The 16,488-nt window shown below is 36.9% G+C and overlaps 3 protein-coding genes and 1 long non-coding RNA gene across 4 annotated transcripts; 2 read left to right on the forward strand and 2 right to left on the reverse strand.

The window, feature by feature from the left end:
• Positions 1-1,358: 1,358 nt before the first annotated feature.
• On the reverse strand, positions 1,359-2,874 carry LOC140779115 (uncharacterized). The gene is made up of 3 exons (XM_073124088.1): positions 2,827-2,874; positions 2,140-2,646; positions 1,359-1,917 (listed from the first exon to the last, which is right to left on the reverse strand). Exons 1-3 carry the CDS (start codon positions 2,872-2,874, stop codon positions 1,498-1,500), a joined length of 975 nt encoding a protein of 324 aa, XP_072980189.1. The 3' UTR covers positions 1,359-1,497.
• Positions 2,875-3,755: 881 nt separating this feature from the next.
• LOC140778673 (anaphase-promoting complex subunit 13) lies at positions 3,756-6,487 on the forward strand. The gene is made up of 3 exons (XM_073123497.1): positions 3,756-3,923; positions 4,361-4,440; positions 6,064-6,487. The coding sequence occupies exons 1-2, from the start codon at positions 3,791-3,793 to the stop codon at positions 4,420-4,422; spliced, it is 195 nt and encodes a 64-aa protein (XP_072979598.1). The 5' UTR covers positions 3,756-3,790; the 3' UTR covers positions 4,423-4,440; positions 6,064-6,487.
• A 4,098-nt stretch (positions 6,488-10,585) lies between these two features.
• On the forward strand, positions 10,586-12,269 carry LOC140779254 (uncharacterized). Its single transcript, XR_012107304.1, has 3 exons — positions 10,586-11,367; positions 11,622-11,662; positions 11,730-12,269. It is a non-coding gene; the product is annotated as an uncharacterized lncRNA (long non-coding RNA).
• A 647-nt stretch (positions 12,270-12,916) lies between these two features.
• LOC140779810 (uncharacterized) lies at positions 12,917-16,447 on the reverse strand. The gene is made up of 5 exons (XM_073125090.1): positions 16,279-16,447; positions 15,299-15,568; positions 14,316-14,552; positions 14,014-14,231; positions 12,917-13,448 (listed from the first exon to the last, which is right to left on the reverse strand). The coding sequence occupies exons 1-5, from the start codon at positions 16,291-16,293 to the stop codon at positions 13,181-13,183; spliced, it is 1,008 nt and encodes a 335-aa protein (XP_072981191.1). The 5' UTR covers positions 16,294-16,447; the 3' UTR covers positions 12,917-13,180.
• Positions 16,448-16,488: the final 41 nt, after the last annotated feature.

Raw genomic sequence — 16,488 nt, forward strand, 5'->3', positions numbered from 1 at the left:
AATGAAGAGGTACTTTTGCTTATGCCACTTAATAAAAAAAGAAGACAAGATTTTTTTCTCTACATATAAGGGTTTACAACTAGACAATTTCTTGGTTGGGATTAAAGCACAAGGATTTTCTTCTTCACATCTATAAAGGTGCTCTTCCTTAAAAAATGTTTGAGTTTCTCTATTGGAGATGTTCTCTAAACTTGTTAATTTGAAGCTATGTTTATTGGTTTCTTGTGAATAACATTTGACCTTGAGAGACTTGTTGTGGTGATCTTCTTTGTACCATTTCTCTTGATAGTGGATTCAATATTATGCTCCGTGAATTTTCCCTTTGAGAAGATTTTTCATATAAATTCGGTGTTCCAGCTTTCTTTAGTGCTTGGTGTTGTTAATTGCATATCTTTCTTAATTGATATCAATTTTAGTTTTTATTGTCATAGATCTCTTGAATGGAAAGGAGAGCTCATTTCTAACATATTTTTCATTGTCATAAATCTCTCGGGTGGAAAAGAGATCTCCTTTCTGACATATTTTGATCAAATATTATATAAGATAAGTCTAGGTACAAAATTCTATTAGTATGAAATGGCGAGGAAACCCTCTCTTATATTTAACCATTTTTTATTTTTTATTTTCTTTTTCTTTCGTCAACATGTAAAAATTTTATCTGGATTTTTATTAGTGAAAAGTAACCAAAATATACTCATCTATAACTTAAGTATTTGTGATCTATTATTAAAAGCTACTTGCAAAACTAATCACATTTGCATAGCAAATTATAACTATATTTATCTTATTTCATTTAGCTTCACACGATCTATTACAAGGGCATGATAATATTATATCGTAAAATAGTTTATTATTAGTTATATATGTTCACAACTTAGTAACCAAATATAAATTTTTATATAATTTTGTTTAAAATAATTATTACATTTATATTCATGATGTACAATCAAATAACAATGAGTAAAGTTGTTTCCTCGAATCTACGGGTTACAATTTTATAACCTCCTTTTTCTTGAAATTATTTGTCAAAGTTAATTCTAGTAATTAAGGGGTGTATAAGAATACTTTTAGGGCAATGGAATCCAAGAGTTCATTGTATTTTATAATTTTGTTCATAGCTTCATTATAGAATAACACCTCTATGATATAGAGAAGAGTTTTTCTACACAATACTCTTCAAAGTACATAGATTTTACATGTATATCATTTGAAGTTAACTAACCTTTAAAATTCAAACAATTTAGATACAAAAGGATGATATTGTTAAATTATTAAAATTTAACTTGAAAATTAATCCGACGGGTATATTTTGAGGGGATAAGTATAGATATATATATAAAGAAACAAAGATACCCATATCCCATCAATCTTGAATCAATTATAGTTTCAAATCTCAATTAAAATGATTGTAAGAATATAGCTGTACAAATCGAAGCAAAAAGAGATGTGAAGAAGAAGAAGAATTAGGGAAATCCCCCACCGGCACAGCCGGCAATGCTACCTCCCCTCCTGCAGCCAAGCATTCTTCACCTGGGCCTGCAGGGATTCTCTGAAGCATTTGGCCCTCACCAAGCAGAAGTGCGTGCAGAATCCCATAGAAGACTTGACCCTGCACGTGTTCAGTATGTAGCATGCCGCGCACTCCATTCCTCTCCCTTGGACCACCAGGCCCCACGTCTTTGATCCTTGACCAGGTCCCGAGCTACTCGGTATACTAATCCTCTCCTCCTCGACCTCGTCCTCCTTCATCTCCTCGATCAGTATGATCCCGTCCGGCGTGCGGCTTTCTTGGTCCCATCTCTTCTTTATGTACGGCCAGTTATCCGGTATCGCCGCCTCTTTCTCTAACCTCACGCCTTTCCGGTCGCCGGAGAAGATTTGCATCAAAAAAGGAGCCTCCCCTATGTTCCTCACTATCTGCAGGCATTTAATAAGCGGCATTAGCTAATTAAGATTGAGACGAAGACAACAAAAAGAAGTAATTCAAAAGTTTGGCAACATCTATGTCTAGATTCAGTTTTTATGATCTATGAACGTACTAAGACGTTGTAAAATATAGCAAACAATTAAAAGAAAAGAAATCGAGAGTTGAGATAAGGAATTAATAGATAGAAAATTGTGATCGGAGTCGGGCAATACCTCTCCGGTTAACTCTTCCATCCACTCGTCGAGCGTCTCATTGTTGATGGGAGATCTCCTCTTCTTCTTCTTCTCCCCTTCCCCTGATCTCACGGCTTGGCGAAAAGGTTCCAAGAAGAGGGATTGGGACGCCGCCGTCTTGCTTGGTAGCGGATGTTTCGCCGTAAGGACGGCTTCCGGTCGCCTTCTCCGATGAGTAGGTAATCTCGAAGTAGAATAAGGTCGAGACGAATTATTCCCATGTATGAGCGGAAGAGCGGAGTTGATTCCCTTCAACTCCAGCGAGCAAGACGGAGAAACCATGGCTTCGGTGGGTTGAGAAGAGCGGGCGAGGCGAATACTAAACCTCGCTATCTCCCTCTTCCTCCCCTCCCTCTTATCCCTCTCCCTGTCCGCGTGATTCCGCTCTCTTATTCGGAACGTGAAGGGGGTCGGCAAGACGAGACTTGCACGGAAACCCAGTCCAAGTCCGCCTCTTATTGGTGTTATCCCACGTGGACGGATCTGCTGCGGAACAAGACGGATGAATGAGGTGGATGCATGTAGACGCTCGCTTACGTTGCATAGCTTTCATTGGTCGATCATGGTCTCCGGTGTTTGACACCATGTGATACACGAGAATCGCGTGCTTGGATGCCTCCCACCACGTTCCCGCGCGAGGCGGGCTCGCACAAAATTGGCGCTCGCCTGCTCTCCGCCTTCGATGCCGCCTCTCCACGTCAGCACATTTTCCATGTCAGCACACTTTCTCGATGACGCGGCGAGACGACGCTAATCAAGCTTTGACGCCGGAATTGACGGAGGATTACCGACTCCAGCGATCAATTTAAAACAAACAGAGCACTTTTTCCGTACCGTACAAATAATTATTTATTAATTAGTTTGATAAACATCTAAAAACTACAATTTTTAAGGGTAATAGTAGTAAAAATAAATAAAAGATATTACGGATTCAATAGATAATTATTATTTTTTAAATATATTATCTTACATATTATTTTTTAATAATAATTATATTATTTTAATTAATTTATTAAGTAAAAAATATATATATTCTTAACTGTATACATGGGTATTAATATCTTTTTATAATTAACTTATGAAATTTTAATTAAATTTTATCTATTTGATTATCTTCTATTATTTATATATATCTCTTTAGTTAGTTTAAGATTAATTTAAATTAAATTTAAAAATAAATAGAGATAGAGAATCCTATTTAAATTAAAATCTATCTTTAAAAAATTAAATTTAAATAATTTAATATTAAATAATATATTCTATAATTAAGGTAAAATCATATCAATCATATTATATTTAAGAGTAAGAAATCTTAAAGGAAAAAAAAAATAATGTAATCTGAAAGTTAGGCACATCGAAATCAAATCTTTTTACTAATATACTATTTTTTACCAAGTAATAGTACCCGATGTAAAAACTAACTATTATAACCGTTAGATTAAGATTATAAATTTTATAACGGTGCTGAAGTATTTGCCAAATAACCACTACTGTTTAATATGCGGATCCGGGTCCGAATTCGGATTCGGATTTGGAACCTAGAGTTTGACCCGCTATTATATGTTGCTCCTTTGCCGATTTAGAGCTCTGAGAGAGTATTGATTCGAAGAAGCTCGATCGAAGAAATACCATGGCGGAGCAACTAAGCATGGGCATCCTCATCGACATCGTCGACGAGGAGTGGATGCGAGACACGCTTCCCTGCGACGAGATCCCTCTACCATCCGAGATGGCCGTGAGAACCGAGGACACCGATGAAGCTAGTATGTGATTCTTAAGCCCTTCTTCCTATTAAATTTGTGTTATTTCTTATTTGCTACAAATGACCAGCCTTCAATTTCTTGTTATTATTTTTAGTTGAGCGATTCTGATTTTAGATCAATTTTGTTCTCCTTGTTATTTGAAAAAGATCTAGGGTGAATCCGCGTGTTGAGTTGTTGGTCACACTGCTTAAATGCTTATAATGTTCCATATTTACCATGCAAAGTTAAATGTTAAAGTTTATTGAAGATGATCTTGGCTAGAGTATTAAGATTAAAGCCCTAAAAAAAAAGATGCTGCTGTGTAGTTATGCATCTTTATTGTCATTTTACTTTCTCGCTTTGAAAATTTCATAATTTACCTTCTCATAGAACACCTCCGGATTCGAACTTATGAAACTGAATTTATTTACTGGTTCTTTTTTCTTGTGATAAACTAGATCAGGAAAGCCAACCAGTGGAAGGGGATGTTTGGCGTGACCTTGCCTTAGATAATCTTTAAGGCTGTATCCTGTATAAGGTACGATAAGCTTTTCTTTGTGGATCTTTACTATTTCTCATTTTTTGTTTATAGTTCATATCTGTTTGACAGACATTGATACATAGGGATGATTGTGGTACTAATATTTTTATTGTATCTTTTGAACGAAATCTAGCCATTATAACACTAGTGAGATGCTTTGGCTTCTTTGTTCTGTTTGGCTCTCTAGTTTATTTGTCTTAGAGATGAAGAAAACTACCTATATAAAATATTACCATGTACCACCTGTTTTATAGGTTCTCTCCTTATTTATATAAAATTTTGTGAGGTTTCTCCTTAGGTCCATGATGCAAGAGTACAACCACAAAAGTTGGTAACTCTACCTACTGACTAGCATTAAAGATTTCATGATAAAGGTTCTCTTGTTTAGGTCAATGGGCAGTAGCAAATCTCAATCAATGGATCTATCCTTGCTTACCTAATTGCACTTTTGGGAAAGGGCTTGTTAGAGATGATTATGATTGGAAGTCTTGATCTCATTCTATCACTAGGAAACCACTTGGTTAGAACAGACCTGCAAGACTGAACATAAAAGAGAGGAAAACAGAAAGCAAATCTGCTACGCTAGAATATATGCATATAGATTGAAAAGAAAACTAGTGAAGTAAACTTAAATTCTCCAATAGTTCCAGTACATGAGGATTGAGGGAACATATGAACTAGCAAAGGTTTGCACTTGTGCATACGTTGACCAGTTACCTGATTATCATATCCTTGCTTTTGATTTATTTGGAATAATATCCAATCTACGTGGTAGGCATAAGCTTGTTAGCTAGGTGAACAAATGCAAAGGTTGCATTTGTGTTTCCACCAGTTTTATCTGGTTTTGTTTGGTGAACCTTCTCTTTACTTCCTTTATGATTATTTATCTGATCAAGGTCTGGTATTTGGAAAAGAAGCTAGAAAGTACAACTTGTTTAAATGGATCTCCTAGTACATACGTTTCGCTGAATGAGGGGTTGAAAATGTTAGCCTTTTACCTAACGAGAAGAATGTATTTCTAAGACGAGCGTGCCGAAATGATGAATTGGTTTAAAAATCTAACTCATACAAAGTGGTGAGTCATAAAGATGTTGAACTTTGACATTCATGTCATATGTTAATATCTCCCTCCATCCTGTGATGGGATAGGTTACTAGATTAGATATGTCTTTGACCAAAAGTTACATCTTCTGTTGCCTGAAGATTTATTCAGGAATCTTGGGAGGAATTTTGGGAGGCACTGAAGCATTTCCCTCAATCTCATTTTATATTGACCACCAACTTCAATTTCAGAAAGGAAACACTTTCTTCTTATACAACAGAGTTGATGAATAATTCCTCTATTGATCATGTAATCTCTCATCATATAGTTGGTTGTTAAACTCTCGCATTGGTAAACTTTTCCCGTTTTACTGAAGAACTGTTAATGTACCGTAGTCTAGACATGGCATGTCCATATTTTGGGAAACCAGTAGCATGACCTATTAAGTGGTAAAGCACTTGAAGTTCTTGACTTCTCAATTTCAAAGGGATTTAACTTGAGTTCAAACACGTGTCACTTGGTGGCTAATTGACCAGTATACGTTATCTAACATTGCATAGTTGATCTCTTCTTTGCAGGTTGGCAGTCACATGGTTCATGCTTAATGGGGTAGTTTTCTGCGGTTGGAGTAGCTAAAGAGAACAATGATGTCAAGCAGTCACCTAATCAAAACAGCTATGGCAGTGTTGGTGCTTGGTTTATCCATTTGAACACTAGATAGAGTATCTGTAACCACACTCTATGCTACTTGTTCCAGACTTACAGTGGGATGTTTCATAGCTTGAATAGAAACAATATGTAACTCGAGGAAGAATGCTTACTTTCTCTGTTCAATTGATGGTAGCAGTGATAACATCAAGCAGCATTTCCTCTATTGTATATGCACTTGTTACCAGGATGTCTAAGACTACCTGAATCAATGTACTCAATTTGGTTGCATATGGATGGTTGTAATCAGGTTTGCTGAGTAAAAAATTTTCATCCTACTGGGTGGTAAGAGAAGGTCATGCCTGTCCAACTAAGTAGATATACAATATACCAGATTTGATATGCCTTAAAACGATCACACTAGATCAATCAGTCAAGATGTGAATGATATAGAGCATATTAGGATTTCCACAATCACTTGTTTTAAATTGTCTCGTTGTTTTCAAGTTGCAAATAGTCTATTGCATGTTGCAAATACGCCATTACATAGTTTGCTAAGCTTTAAATTAGGGATAGCTGGCATGAGCAAAGAGAATGAGACCCTTCTGACACTCTTACAAGATCTCTAGACCTTTGCTAAGACTTTCGTATCAGCTGCTCTCTTTTCTATTCTTCTTTTTCTCTCATGATGCAAAATGGACCTTATTCAAACATATCAGATTCTGAAGCCTAGCTGTCAATCTATGTTTAGGCTATAAATAATCATCAAGCAAATGATTTGACATGATATATAACATGATCTACAATGATTGCACATGCCTAATCATTGATGAATCCTTCATAAACTTGTAGATTTAGTTGCTATCTACTTCCATCTGTATGGTGGAAAACAAATACTATCTCTGAGTGACTAAAAAGTTGGTACGTCTGAGCCATGTGGTGGAGGCCTTGAGGGAATCAGAGGCGTAGGCAACCTTCGTCTCTTTCCCTTCATCTCTTCCTCCTCGTAGTACTACTAATCAATTCTTCCATGTGCTCTCCATCACAAAAATGCCAACTTACTTCTCCTTTTTAGATCTATAAAATGCTTCTCTTGAGCAGTCTCACTCCTATCACTCACAACTTCTTAAGATGGGACTTCGAGGCATTATTCACTCACCTTCTTCTCTATCAATTATATATATATATATGCGTAATTTTAATATTTTATATTCTAACAGGCATGATCCAACGTTGCCCGTCGGGCCAGTATCGGAGGTTGGAGAAGAAGGGAGCCGAGAAGGTCGGCCGGCTCCGGTGGCTGCGGAGGGTGCGCGGCAAACTGATAATTTTCCGGCTGACATCTTCCAAGAGACTGAAGTGGATGAGGTCCATAGTGATACCTAGGAGGGTCATTCAGCTATACGAGGAGATCACGAGGGCAGTGCTACTGGATGCAGTGTATCCTTCAATCATTTTCTCCTCTCAATGGGGGTTGCCAGTTCTCTCTCATAATTCAATTGGTTGTAGGAAGAGGACTCTGTGTCCACAGAGGTACCTCTCTTCCTCATCATCTATAACTACTACATTTGTAAATTCTTGACGAATAAAGCATTTTATCTACATGTTTCTCTTGGCCCAAAGATTTAGTGAAACAAAAGAACAAATAGAGGAATCACAACAACATCAATCTGTGTATGCGTGGTGCAATATTCACAATATCATAATCAACAATTTTGATATCTAACAAGGAAAAAAAGAATTTAAATCCCTCCAAGACCGACTAGACTACGGTGGGACGTGTACCCGACCATGAACCGCACGTAGGCGTCTCCCAAGTTGGGGAACCCTTGCCGCCGTATCGGTCTCGGTCGTGCTCTACCTTTCTTCTCGGTCTCCGTCTCAAGATTACTCTGTGTTGCATCTTCTTCGTCTAGCATTTCGGGGTCTTCTTCCAGGATCGTCGTCAGTCTTCTCCGTAGTATTTTCTCGATGTTCTTTATAGATTCCGCTCGCAGTCTCTTCTCGCCGCAGCAGGGGATCATCCACAAGAATTTATGCACTCTTTTCTTCATCTTCACAAGCTAATGAATACTCTTGCTCAGGATTGCAGGCATCTGGGAGGGATTAGGAACTTCGCATGCCTATTTATATGTCTACTTAAACGCGGTTGGTTTGATGTGGTCGAAGGGTTGTCTTGATCAAAGGGTAGGTGAATATTAGTGATTAATAGTTTTTGGCAGGGTCAAAGCACTCCATTATCTATATTATAAGAGATTATATAGAGTTAATTGTCAAATTTGTATCATGTATGAAGAAGTTGCTCCAATATTGATTAAGAATGTACATCGACTTGGTAGGAGTAAAACAGTGTTGACGAATTCGATCTTTCCCTTCACTTTCTTTTCTTTTAATTAGAATAAATAACTTTAATGCATAGATATTTTTTATTAAAAAAAAACAAATATTTATTAATAAATTAGGTGAGCCTTGCGAATGGGATAGTGCTCAATTGATACAAATGAATTAGGTGAGCCCTACCTAATTCAAGGGCCAAGCAGCACTTCGATTGGCATCCAAAATGTTCTAAATTGAAGCCAAAGAAGAATTCGATTCCTTTAAAAAATTCGAGACAGGTATGGGGAAATATTGTCACATCCTCTTTCCAAGATCTCATTCCCAGCATAAGCATGAGAATAGGAGGATTCTTTTGGCATCATAAACTTTGGCTCTCTTATTCCACTCTAATTCTCTTAGTACCTTCGATTTGCCATCTTTGTTCCACAAAATAAGCTCATAATTTTTAAAGGCGTACGTACGTGGATTCCAAGCTATTGCAATGTTATTTGTTACATTTGGCACATTAAAAATCAATATTATATATATATATATATATATATATCTATTTAAAAAAGATAAATTTAATTCACAAAATCCTCATGTAAATTCGAGATAAATCAATCATATCGCATGAAAAAAAATACATATATACGTACAATTGGATGAGTTATTAGGAGACATCGGATGTGCACATAGCTGTGCCACGTCAGACAACAGTGCGCATTCACGGCACTCCTTACTTAAACCACTGCATGAAAGACACGTGTCTCGTTCCCCACCACCATTGCGACATCGAGACGGTTGGACAATTAATTTGGTCTGCGTGGTTAACCTAAGTAAAAAATTTAGGTTAAAAGTCTCTTAACCGGGTTAACTTGTTTTATAATTAAAGTATTTCTTTAAACGCATTTTAGATTTTTATTTGTTTAATTTATTTTGCAATAGAATTATCTCGAGATTTGAGAAACTCCGCAGGCGTGAAATATTAAATATATTTTTCTTTTTTTTTAAAGAAAAATTTAATTTCCACATTAACATTAATTAGATAATAATAATAATAATAATATAATCGGAGTCTCTTTCCCATCTTTTCCATCACCCAACCCCTCCGGCAAGGCCGGCACAAACTTTCCTCATCGAATCCCGCCGTTACTTCTTCTTTCCTCTCTAATCCTTATCATCTCGTTTTCCTCCTCCTCCTCTTTCTCCTCGTTATATGCCAGAAGTGGAATCCCCAGCAAATGGCGAACCAGGAGACCCAAATAGAGATGGAAATGGTGGTGGTTTCCGTAAGACCTCGATCGAAAGGGCAATTCGAAGCAAACTCTCTAAGATTAAGCTTAGGAAGAAGAGAAGGCCGCAGCCTCCTCCGTTTCCTTACTCTCTCGAAACTGGTAAAGGTTGCTCCTTTTTGATCTGTTTCAAACCTCCTCAGTTGCCTCCGGATTCCCCAATTCGGGTCGCGTTTGATGATCCCAAGGCGACAAAAAAGAAACCCTCGTCTTATGACGACTTCGTGAGGTCTCTCCTCGAGAAGAACGATTTCTACTCCAAGGACTGCAATGTCCACCGAGACATTGCGAAGAAGACCGATGGTGGTTAGAAATTTTTTTTTTTCAGTGATTCTTTAAAGTTTCGGTACAGGTATTTTGATGTATCCTCTTTTTTTTTTAATCTTTGTTCTGTTTAAGCAAATCAGGACAAAGATGTGATTTTTGGTCCTTTTTTTGGGAGGATTGTGGATTTTTTAGTCACTCGTCTATAGCAAAGGACGTGCATGCTACAACGTGTAAATATTTTTTTTTTCTTTTGATGTTTCAAGTGAAATCCAATAAGTAGTTCGAAATCTTCCATCGTGGAAGATGATTCTTGCAAGCTTACTGTCGATTCTTTTTTAAATCTGGTAATGATTTTTCCTACTATGCTGCTGCATATTGTTCAGTGTGAAGAAACTCTCTTTTTCATAGAGCAGTTAAAGATGCAACCTTTGGAGCAAGAAAGAGATTGATAGACTAAAGTTTCTTATGCATGTAATTAATAGTATGTTATAAATGATTATATGTTCCATATGATTGGGTGTGTGTGTTGGGGGTTGGGTGGGGTGTGGGGTTGGACATTTAGGTGGCCATTCATTGAGTTCCACGTCTGAATTACGACGGAGTTTTGAATCATCAACTCAGAATCAGTGGCTGGAGTAGATGATTCGTGAAGAGTAGATTATTTGTCTTCCTTAGTAATATGACCGATATGTTTGATGGCAAGGTCATCAAGTTTTACCAAATATGATTCCGCAGAGGTTTGTCAAGGTGTAAACCTTGTGAAGATGCATACTAATTCCGCCGAGAGATTGATTAGCATTGCCTGCATCTAATGCCTTGCAAAGTGCAAAATCAGTTGGCTGACAAACAGAGTAATTTCTGACGGTTCCGCTTTCTAGGTATGTCTAACTAAGTTTTAAAATTCTTGTATTATCTGAGTTCATCCTTTCAAAGTGATAATTTCATTTTTGATACTTTTTGATCTTAGCCATACAAGTTTCATTATAGACACTAATGCTTGCTGACGGATATGCTCTTCATGATGAATGTAAAGTTTCAGAGGCTAATTTTCTTAGATTATGCCTATTATTCTCTTATGGTGTTCATTTGATATGAAGATATCAGGGAAGATGCACAAGTCAATTTTGATGGGGTACTCTTTGAAGTTTGAAGCAGCTTTACAGAAAGCTCAATGACTGCATTATTTCTCCAAAGAGTGACTGTCACTGATTGAAAACCACTGCATTTAGCCGGAATAGGGGTGTAGTGTTGGTGTCATCGAAGGCTTGAAGCCAATTGCAATTTTAGCATACGTCACTGTACCGTGTTCTGGTGGGTTGGTCTGTTCATTGAGAAGCTTCGACTTACAGCCACAAGGTACATCTTAAGCATGTGGAAAATGTTAGATTGTTTTAAGAAATAATGTGAAAGTTGTGCAGCATGATGTTCCCTTAGCATGTGTAATAATGAAAATAGTAGCAGTTCTCATGTAGCCAGTGATCATATGTATCTGACCTTTTTGTGACATGTATGTTGGAAGCCTAACATTTTCTTTTTCATAGAACATAAGTTGCAAGAGAAATCATATGTATCTGAACTTTTGTTGACATGTATCAGTATTGTGTGTACAGATTGGGGAGAGAGTTAGGGAGGCAAACTGGCAACTCATAAGGTAATTAATTTCAGAGATCGTGATGCTTGATTAGCATACGACTAACCTCATGATTTTGATCTCTTAGGAGCCACTGATCTATTGGTGATGGTTTCAGAAGTAAAACCTAAGATTGATTATGAAGGAACATGTAACAGTACCTCACACAAGTGGCCATTGCGCTTCTATTTGAGTAATCCAATTATAAGAGTGCTTCTGCAGTGAACAGCATTATGGATGTGCACTTAAAAAGAAATAGGATGTGCTGTAAAGGATAATTTACAGGAAGAACCTAGAGAAGAGCTGAAACAAGAGGTGGAATGTGTATCAGAGACATCTCAGGCTTACTTTCCCATGGCCCTTCAGTGCATTGCTGACCTTGCATTCATTTGCGTATTGGATTTTATTACTCATGTATGATAATGCTGGCTGCACTTATTCAATGAGCTGACATCGAGAACACTTTAATTATCTGCCAAAATGTCCCGAATATTTTGTTAAAGGAGGTGAATATCAGCATCAGGGTAAGTTGTCACATTCAACTACTAGTGCATTTTGGAATCCTCTATTGGATTTGTGTTTTTCTTGCTAAAAACAGTGAACATAGTTTTGTATCTTATTAGTAATGGTGAGAATTTTTTATGATACACAAGTTTCTGATATCAGCCTTCATCTCCATTCACTTGGAGATATCCTAGTGGAATGAGTAAGCCTACCTGTGTTAAGATGGTTTATACCTAACATTGCTCAGAAGTTTATGCCTTATGTTTAAAAAATGAGCTGTAAGCCACAATGGTAACTAGGCAGTGATCTCAATGTCAATTGAAACAGGCTAAATTAACTCATTTAGTGTGAGATTGCTTTGTTCTATGCCCTAAAGGCTATTGCACTTCTTGTTCACGGTTCTGTTTCTTCCCTTTCTAGCAAACGCAAAAACAGGATTATTAGACGTAATTAGATGCTGAATAATAAGTTTTGAGTTATTGAGCAGAAGATCATTACTCTCTAATAGTGTACTACTGTGCTTACTTGTCCAAAGAAAATTATTTGAACCACAGGAATGGGAACTTTCTAATTACAATTTTGATGTTTATTACTGCAATCCATTCTTCTCAATATCACTGCATCTTCTACTGTATCATATTAGGTCAATATCCCATAGCATTCAAGGACCGTGCAGCTGTTCCTGAATAAATAAGTCTGGGATATTCCAGATTCAGTTGTCAGTCATACTTATGAGTTGACTAACATCTCAAACTCCCAGGAAAAAAAAAATTAAAACATGAAAGAAATTTAAATTAAAAAAACAGAGAGTAAAAGATACACTGCAAGATTCTCTATGCCGAAGCTTGTCAAGCTTTGGTGGATTTAGCAAGAAATGGATGGCCTACAATCTACAAATTTATTTACAAGGGCGGCAGATCCACCAATCAACTTCTCTTCTTTTGTAGATCTAACTACCAGTTTCCTCTCTCTATCTGTACGATTTTTTCTTTTTCTTTCTTTCTTTTCAAACATGACGTACTTTTTTCCTGTTATTTATACATCATTATTGGGGAGAGGATGCTGTCTCGATGTTGCCTGCGGGAGCTCTCCAAGTTCCATAGGAATGCCATCCAGGTTAACATTCTCACTGTCAACACCTTCTGCCTCCTTGTAGTCATTTAGAGCTCTCCTTGCATACACTGTGAATACGACTATCATGATAACGGTAACGATGAGAGATAAAATATTGTAAACTATCTCCACCGGTGTCATGGTGTAATTGCCATACTGTACATCTGCCAATGTTCGTATTAACCGTCCGCTGCAGAGTAACATAGAGAAACATCACAAGGTATGAAAAAGAAGAGTATGTAAGAGAGAAGCTGAAATTGTCAAGACATACTAACAATTTACATATCCAAATAGATGCCTAGTGAACAATGTTTGCTGGGGTGAAGTTTCAAGGAATATGAGCTGGGGACTTGTCTAACTTCTGCATGTTTATAGATCATTGTGATCTATATAAATCAGTGTGCCATAGAACTAAACAAAGATCTGAATATGCCAAAGATATAAATGCTTTGTAGATGATGTCTGCTGAGTTTCAAGGAATGAGCTGGAAACTTTCCAACTTAACCATATTTGGGGATACCTATAAAATTCACTGTGCAACAAAGTACTGAAACAAGTACTCGCGTAAACAGAAAATAGGTGTACAACACAAGAGTTAACACAGTTTTCTAAGCCAGGAGGAATCGTAATTAATATGTGCAGTTACCTACCAGCGAATTACAGTACAAACACAACTAACAAGAAGGATTCTTATTCTAAATATCGTGTATGTTGTTTAAAGAAACAATATTTTAAGATAGAGATGATTTACTGACCTGTAGATGTAGAGGAAAGCTTCAGGTATCATTCCAGCAATTGAACCACAAATATAAGGTCCAAATTTCATATTTGTAGCTGTTACTGCATAATTAAAGATCGTGTATGGAAATGGCGAGATTCTAAACAGTGCTACAACTCGAAACTGTTGGAACCAGCTTCCTTCACCAGCTAACCTAATAACTGCAGTCTGCTGAGGCCATTTCTTCATCCATGCCTATCGAATTGGGAAAATAGAAATAGAAGGTTAGTAGAATCCTAATAGTGGAATGACTTGGATTAAGGAACTTGCAGGTCTTACATGTATACGTTCACGAAACAACGAACCAAACAAATAAGGCAATATCATGCCTATGGTAGTCCCAACCATAATGATCACGAATCCCAGACCATATCCAAATATCATTCCTGCCAACCACATTGAGGGACCAGATGGGAACAAAATAACGGGAAAGAAAGCCAATGAGGCAACAAGAACAAGAGCAAGTACAGGCCGCCCAAAAGCAGTTGCTTCCCATTGCATGATTGGCACAATAACCTATAACAGATATCAAATGATTAATTGAGTTTGAGTTTCGGAAACACATAATAGAATCATATTAGTTCCTTCTGGGTCCAAGGCAATGATACCTAAGTATGGCTGTAATGTGAGAACTGAGCAAACGTATTGCCCAGACATCATACAAGCAAGCTCTTTTTTTTCATTGAAAAATGGTACTTCCCAATGATTAAAAGTTACATAATTAAGTAAAAGAATGATAAGACACTTCTAAATTGTACAAGCAGGATAATAAATCTCCCAAGGCAGCCAAATTTGCCGGATGCTTTCCTTGAAGCAAGTAACAATTAGAGCCTTCTTATTGAAAGTTCTGTTATTTCCCCACTTCTAAATCTGCCACCAAATTAAGCAAATCAGCACACTCCATCCAAGTCTGAGAAAAGCAACCACAGATTCCTCCAATTCAGCCAGAACACCTTGACAGGATAAGGAGGACTTTGCTTGTTGGAGTTTGAAAAATAGTGATGAATTATGTGTCATGTACAAGCAAGTTCCAAAGCATTTGAAGTGGACATAACAAGTGGGCAAGTAAGTGTGTTATTGAGCAGGATTTACCTTGATGATTCATAAAATTTAGAATGCCATAACTAAGTGGATTTGTTTAGTTTAAAGCGGTAATACTCCAAATAAAAGAATCAAATAAGGAATAAAGGCCAATAATTTTGGAAACATAATATCTGCAGTAAAAAATGGCAGCGAAAGAGATGGACTAATGTTGGGATTACCTTCTTAAAAGCAAGAGGGATTCCCCATTTCACAATGATGAAAGCAAATATTATCAGAAGGAAGCAGCCAAATAAGATTTTCATCCACCAGATGAAGGTCTTTCTCCTTGTGGGCTCAAATGACCCTATAGAGTTAGCATCAGAAGTTCTTGCCTGACGTGGGATAACCAGCCTTGAATATTCATCCTCCTTTACATTTTGCTCAGAATTTTCACCATTCTTTCCCAAAATCTCAGTCGAAGCTGACATCTTTAAATAAAGACTAGAAACCTGTACGAGACATGATGGCATCAGAACAAGGTCATTCAACATCAAGTGAATGCATTCTAGAATTCCATGAATCATTAATATAGGAGACCAGTGCCCTAATTTCAAGAGATGAAACATATATTCCTGAGCTACATGAAAGAAAGATGTTTAATAATCAAAAGGTACTATAAGTTATTCCATGTGAGTGCAGTGACAAATCACAAATGTATTGCCAGTATGATTCTACAAATATATTGCTAAAATAAGATCTTAATGTCTATGAACAACTCAAAATTTTCACGAGTTGGACTCGCTCCATGCACATGAACTTGATGCAGCAGAGAATAAATCAAGTGATCCATAATAAATGAGGCATGATGTGAGGAATCTTTCACTGATTCCCGAAATTTATCAACGTTCCTTTCTACATCTCAAATCGTACATAAACTACAGTACTACATGCTAAACAAAAACAGTCATTTCTTACACATACATCAAAGATCATTTCTTAGACCCCAAATCGCACTAAATATCTCCAAATTCCTATGGTTTATGAAAGAAATCCTGCACGATAAACATAACAAGAATTCCATCCAACCTGTTTGCTGACCCCAAATAACTACAACTTCTAGCTCTCTACTTTCTAATTTACCTCTTCTACCTGATATTTACCTAAGATAAACACAATTAAGAAGTGGGACAATTGGCAGAATATAAGAAAAGGGGCTTACTTGCGCACTTCTCATTTCTTCTCAAGAACGGTAGAATAAATCCTCAAAGCCTAACCCACTAATCTATCCTTCGTATAAAAAATCAATCAATTCAAAGATCCCCTCTTCCTTAAACCCAAGAGAAAAAAGAGAGAGTAAAGTTTACGGGTAAAAACTTATCAAGCCCAAATCGAACCTCGAAAAGAAATAAGCAGAGGAGAGATAAATTTT

Source organism: Typha angustifolia, chromosome 15, assembly GCF_048772165.1.
Source record: "Typha angustifolia cultivar Huaian chromosome 15, ASM4877216v1, whole genome shotgun sequence".
Lineage (NCBI taxonomy): Eukaryota > Viridiplantae > Streptophyta > Magnoliopsida > Poales > Typhaceae > Typha > Typha angustifolia.

Coding starts and splice junctions, on each gene's coding strand:
- LOC140779115 (XM_073124088.1), bottom strand. CDS start 2,874: ATGGAAAATGTGCTGACGTGGAGAGGCGGCATCGAAGGCGGAGAGCAG. Junction 2,647..2,826: donor GCATCGAAGGCGGAGAGCAG/GCGAGCGCCAAT, acceptor CTTGTTCCGCAG/CAGATCCGTCCACGTGGGAT. Junction 1,918..2,139: donor TGGAAGAGTTAACCGGAGAG/GTATTGCCCGAC, acceptor AAATGCCTGCAG/ATAGTGAGGAACATAGGGGA.
- LOC140778673 (XM_073123497.1), top strand. CDS start 3,791: ATGGCGGAGCAACTAAGCATGGGCATCCTCATCGACATCGTCGACGAG. Junction 3,924..4,360: donor CGAGGACACCGATGAAGCTA/GTATGTGATTCT, acceptor GTGATAAACTAG/ATCAGGAAAGCCAACCAGTG.
- LOC140779810 (XM_073125090.1), bottom strand. Junction 14,232..14,315: donor TGTTTCGTGAACGTATACAT/GTAAGACCTGCA, acceptor CCAATTCGATAG/GCATGGATGAAGAAATGGCC. Junction 13,449..14,013: donor GCTTTCCTCTACATCTACAG/GTCAGTAAATCA, acceptor GTTACTCTGCAG/CGGACGGTTAATACGAACAT.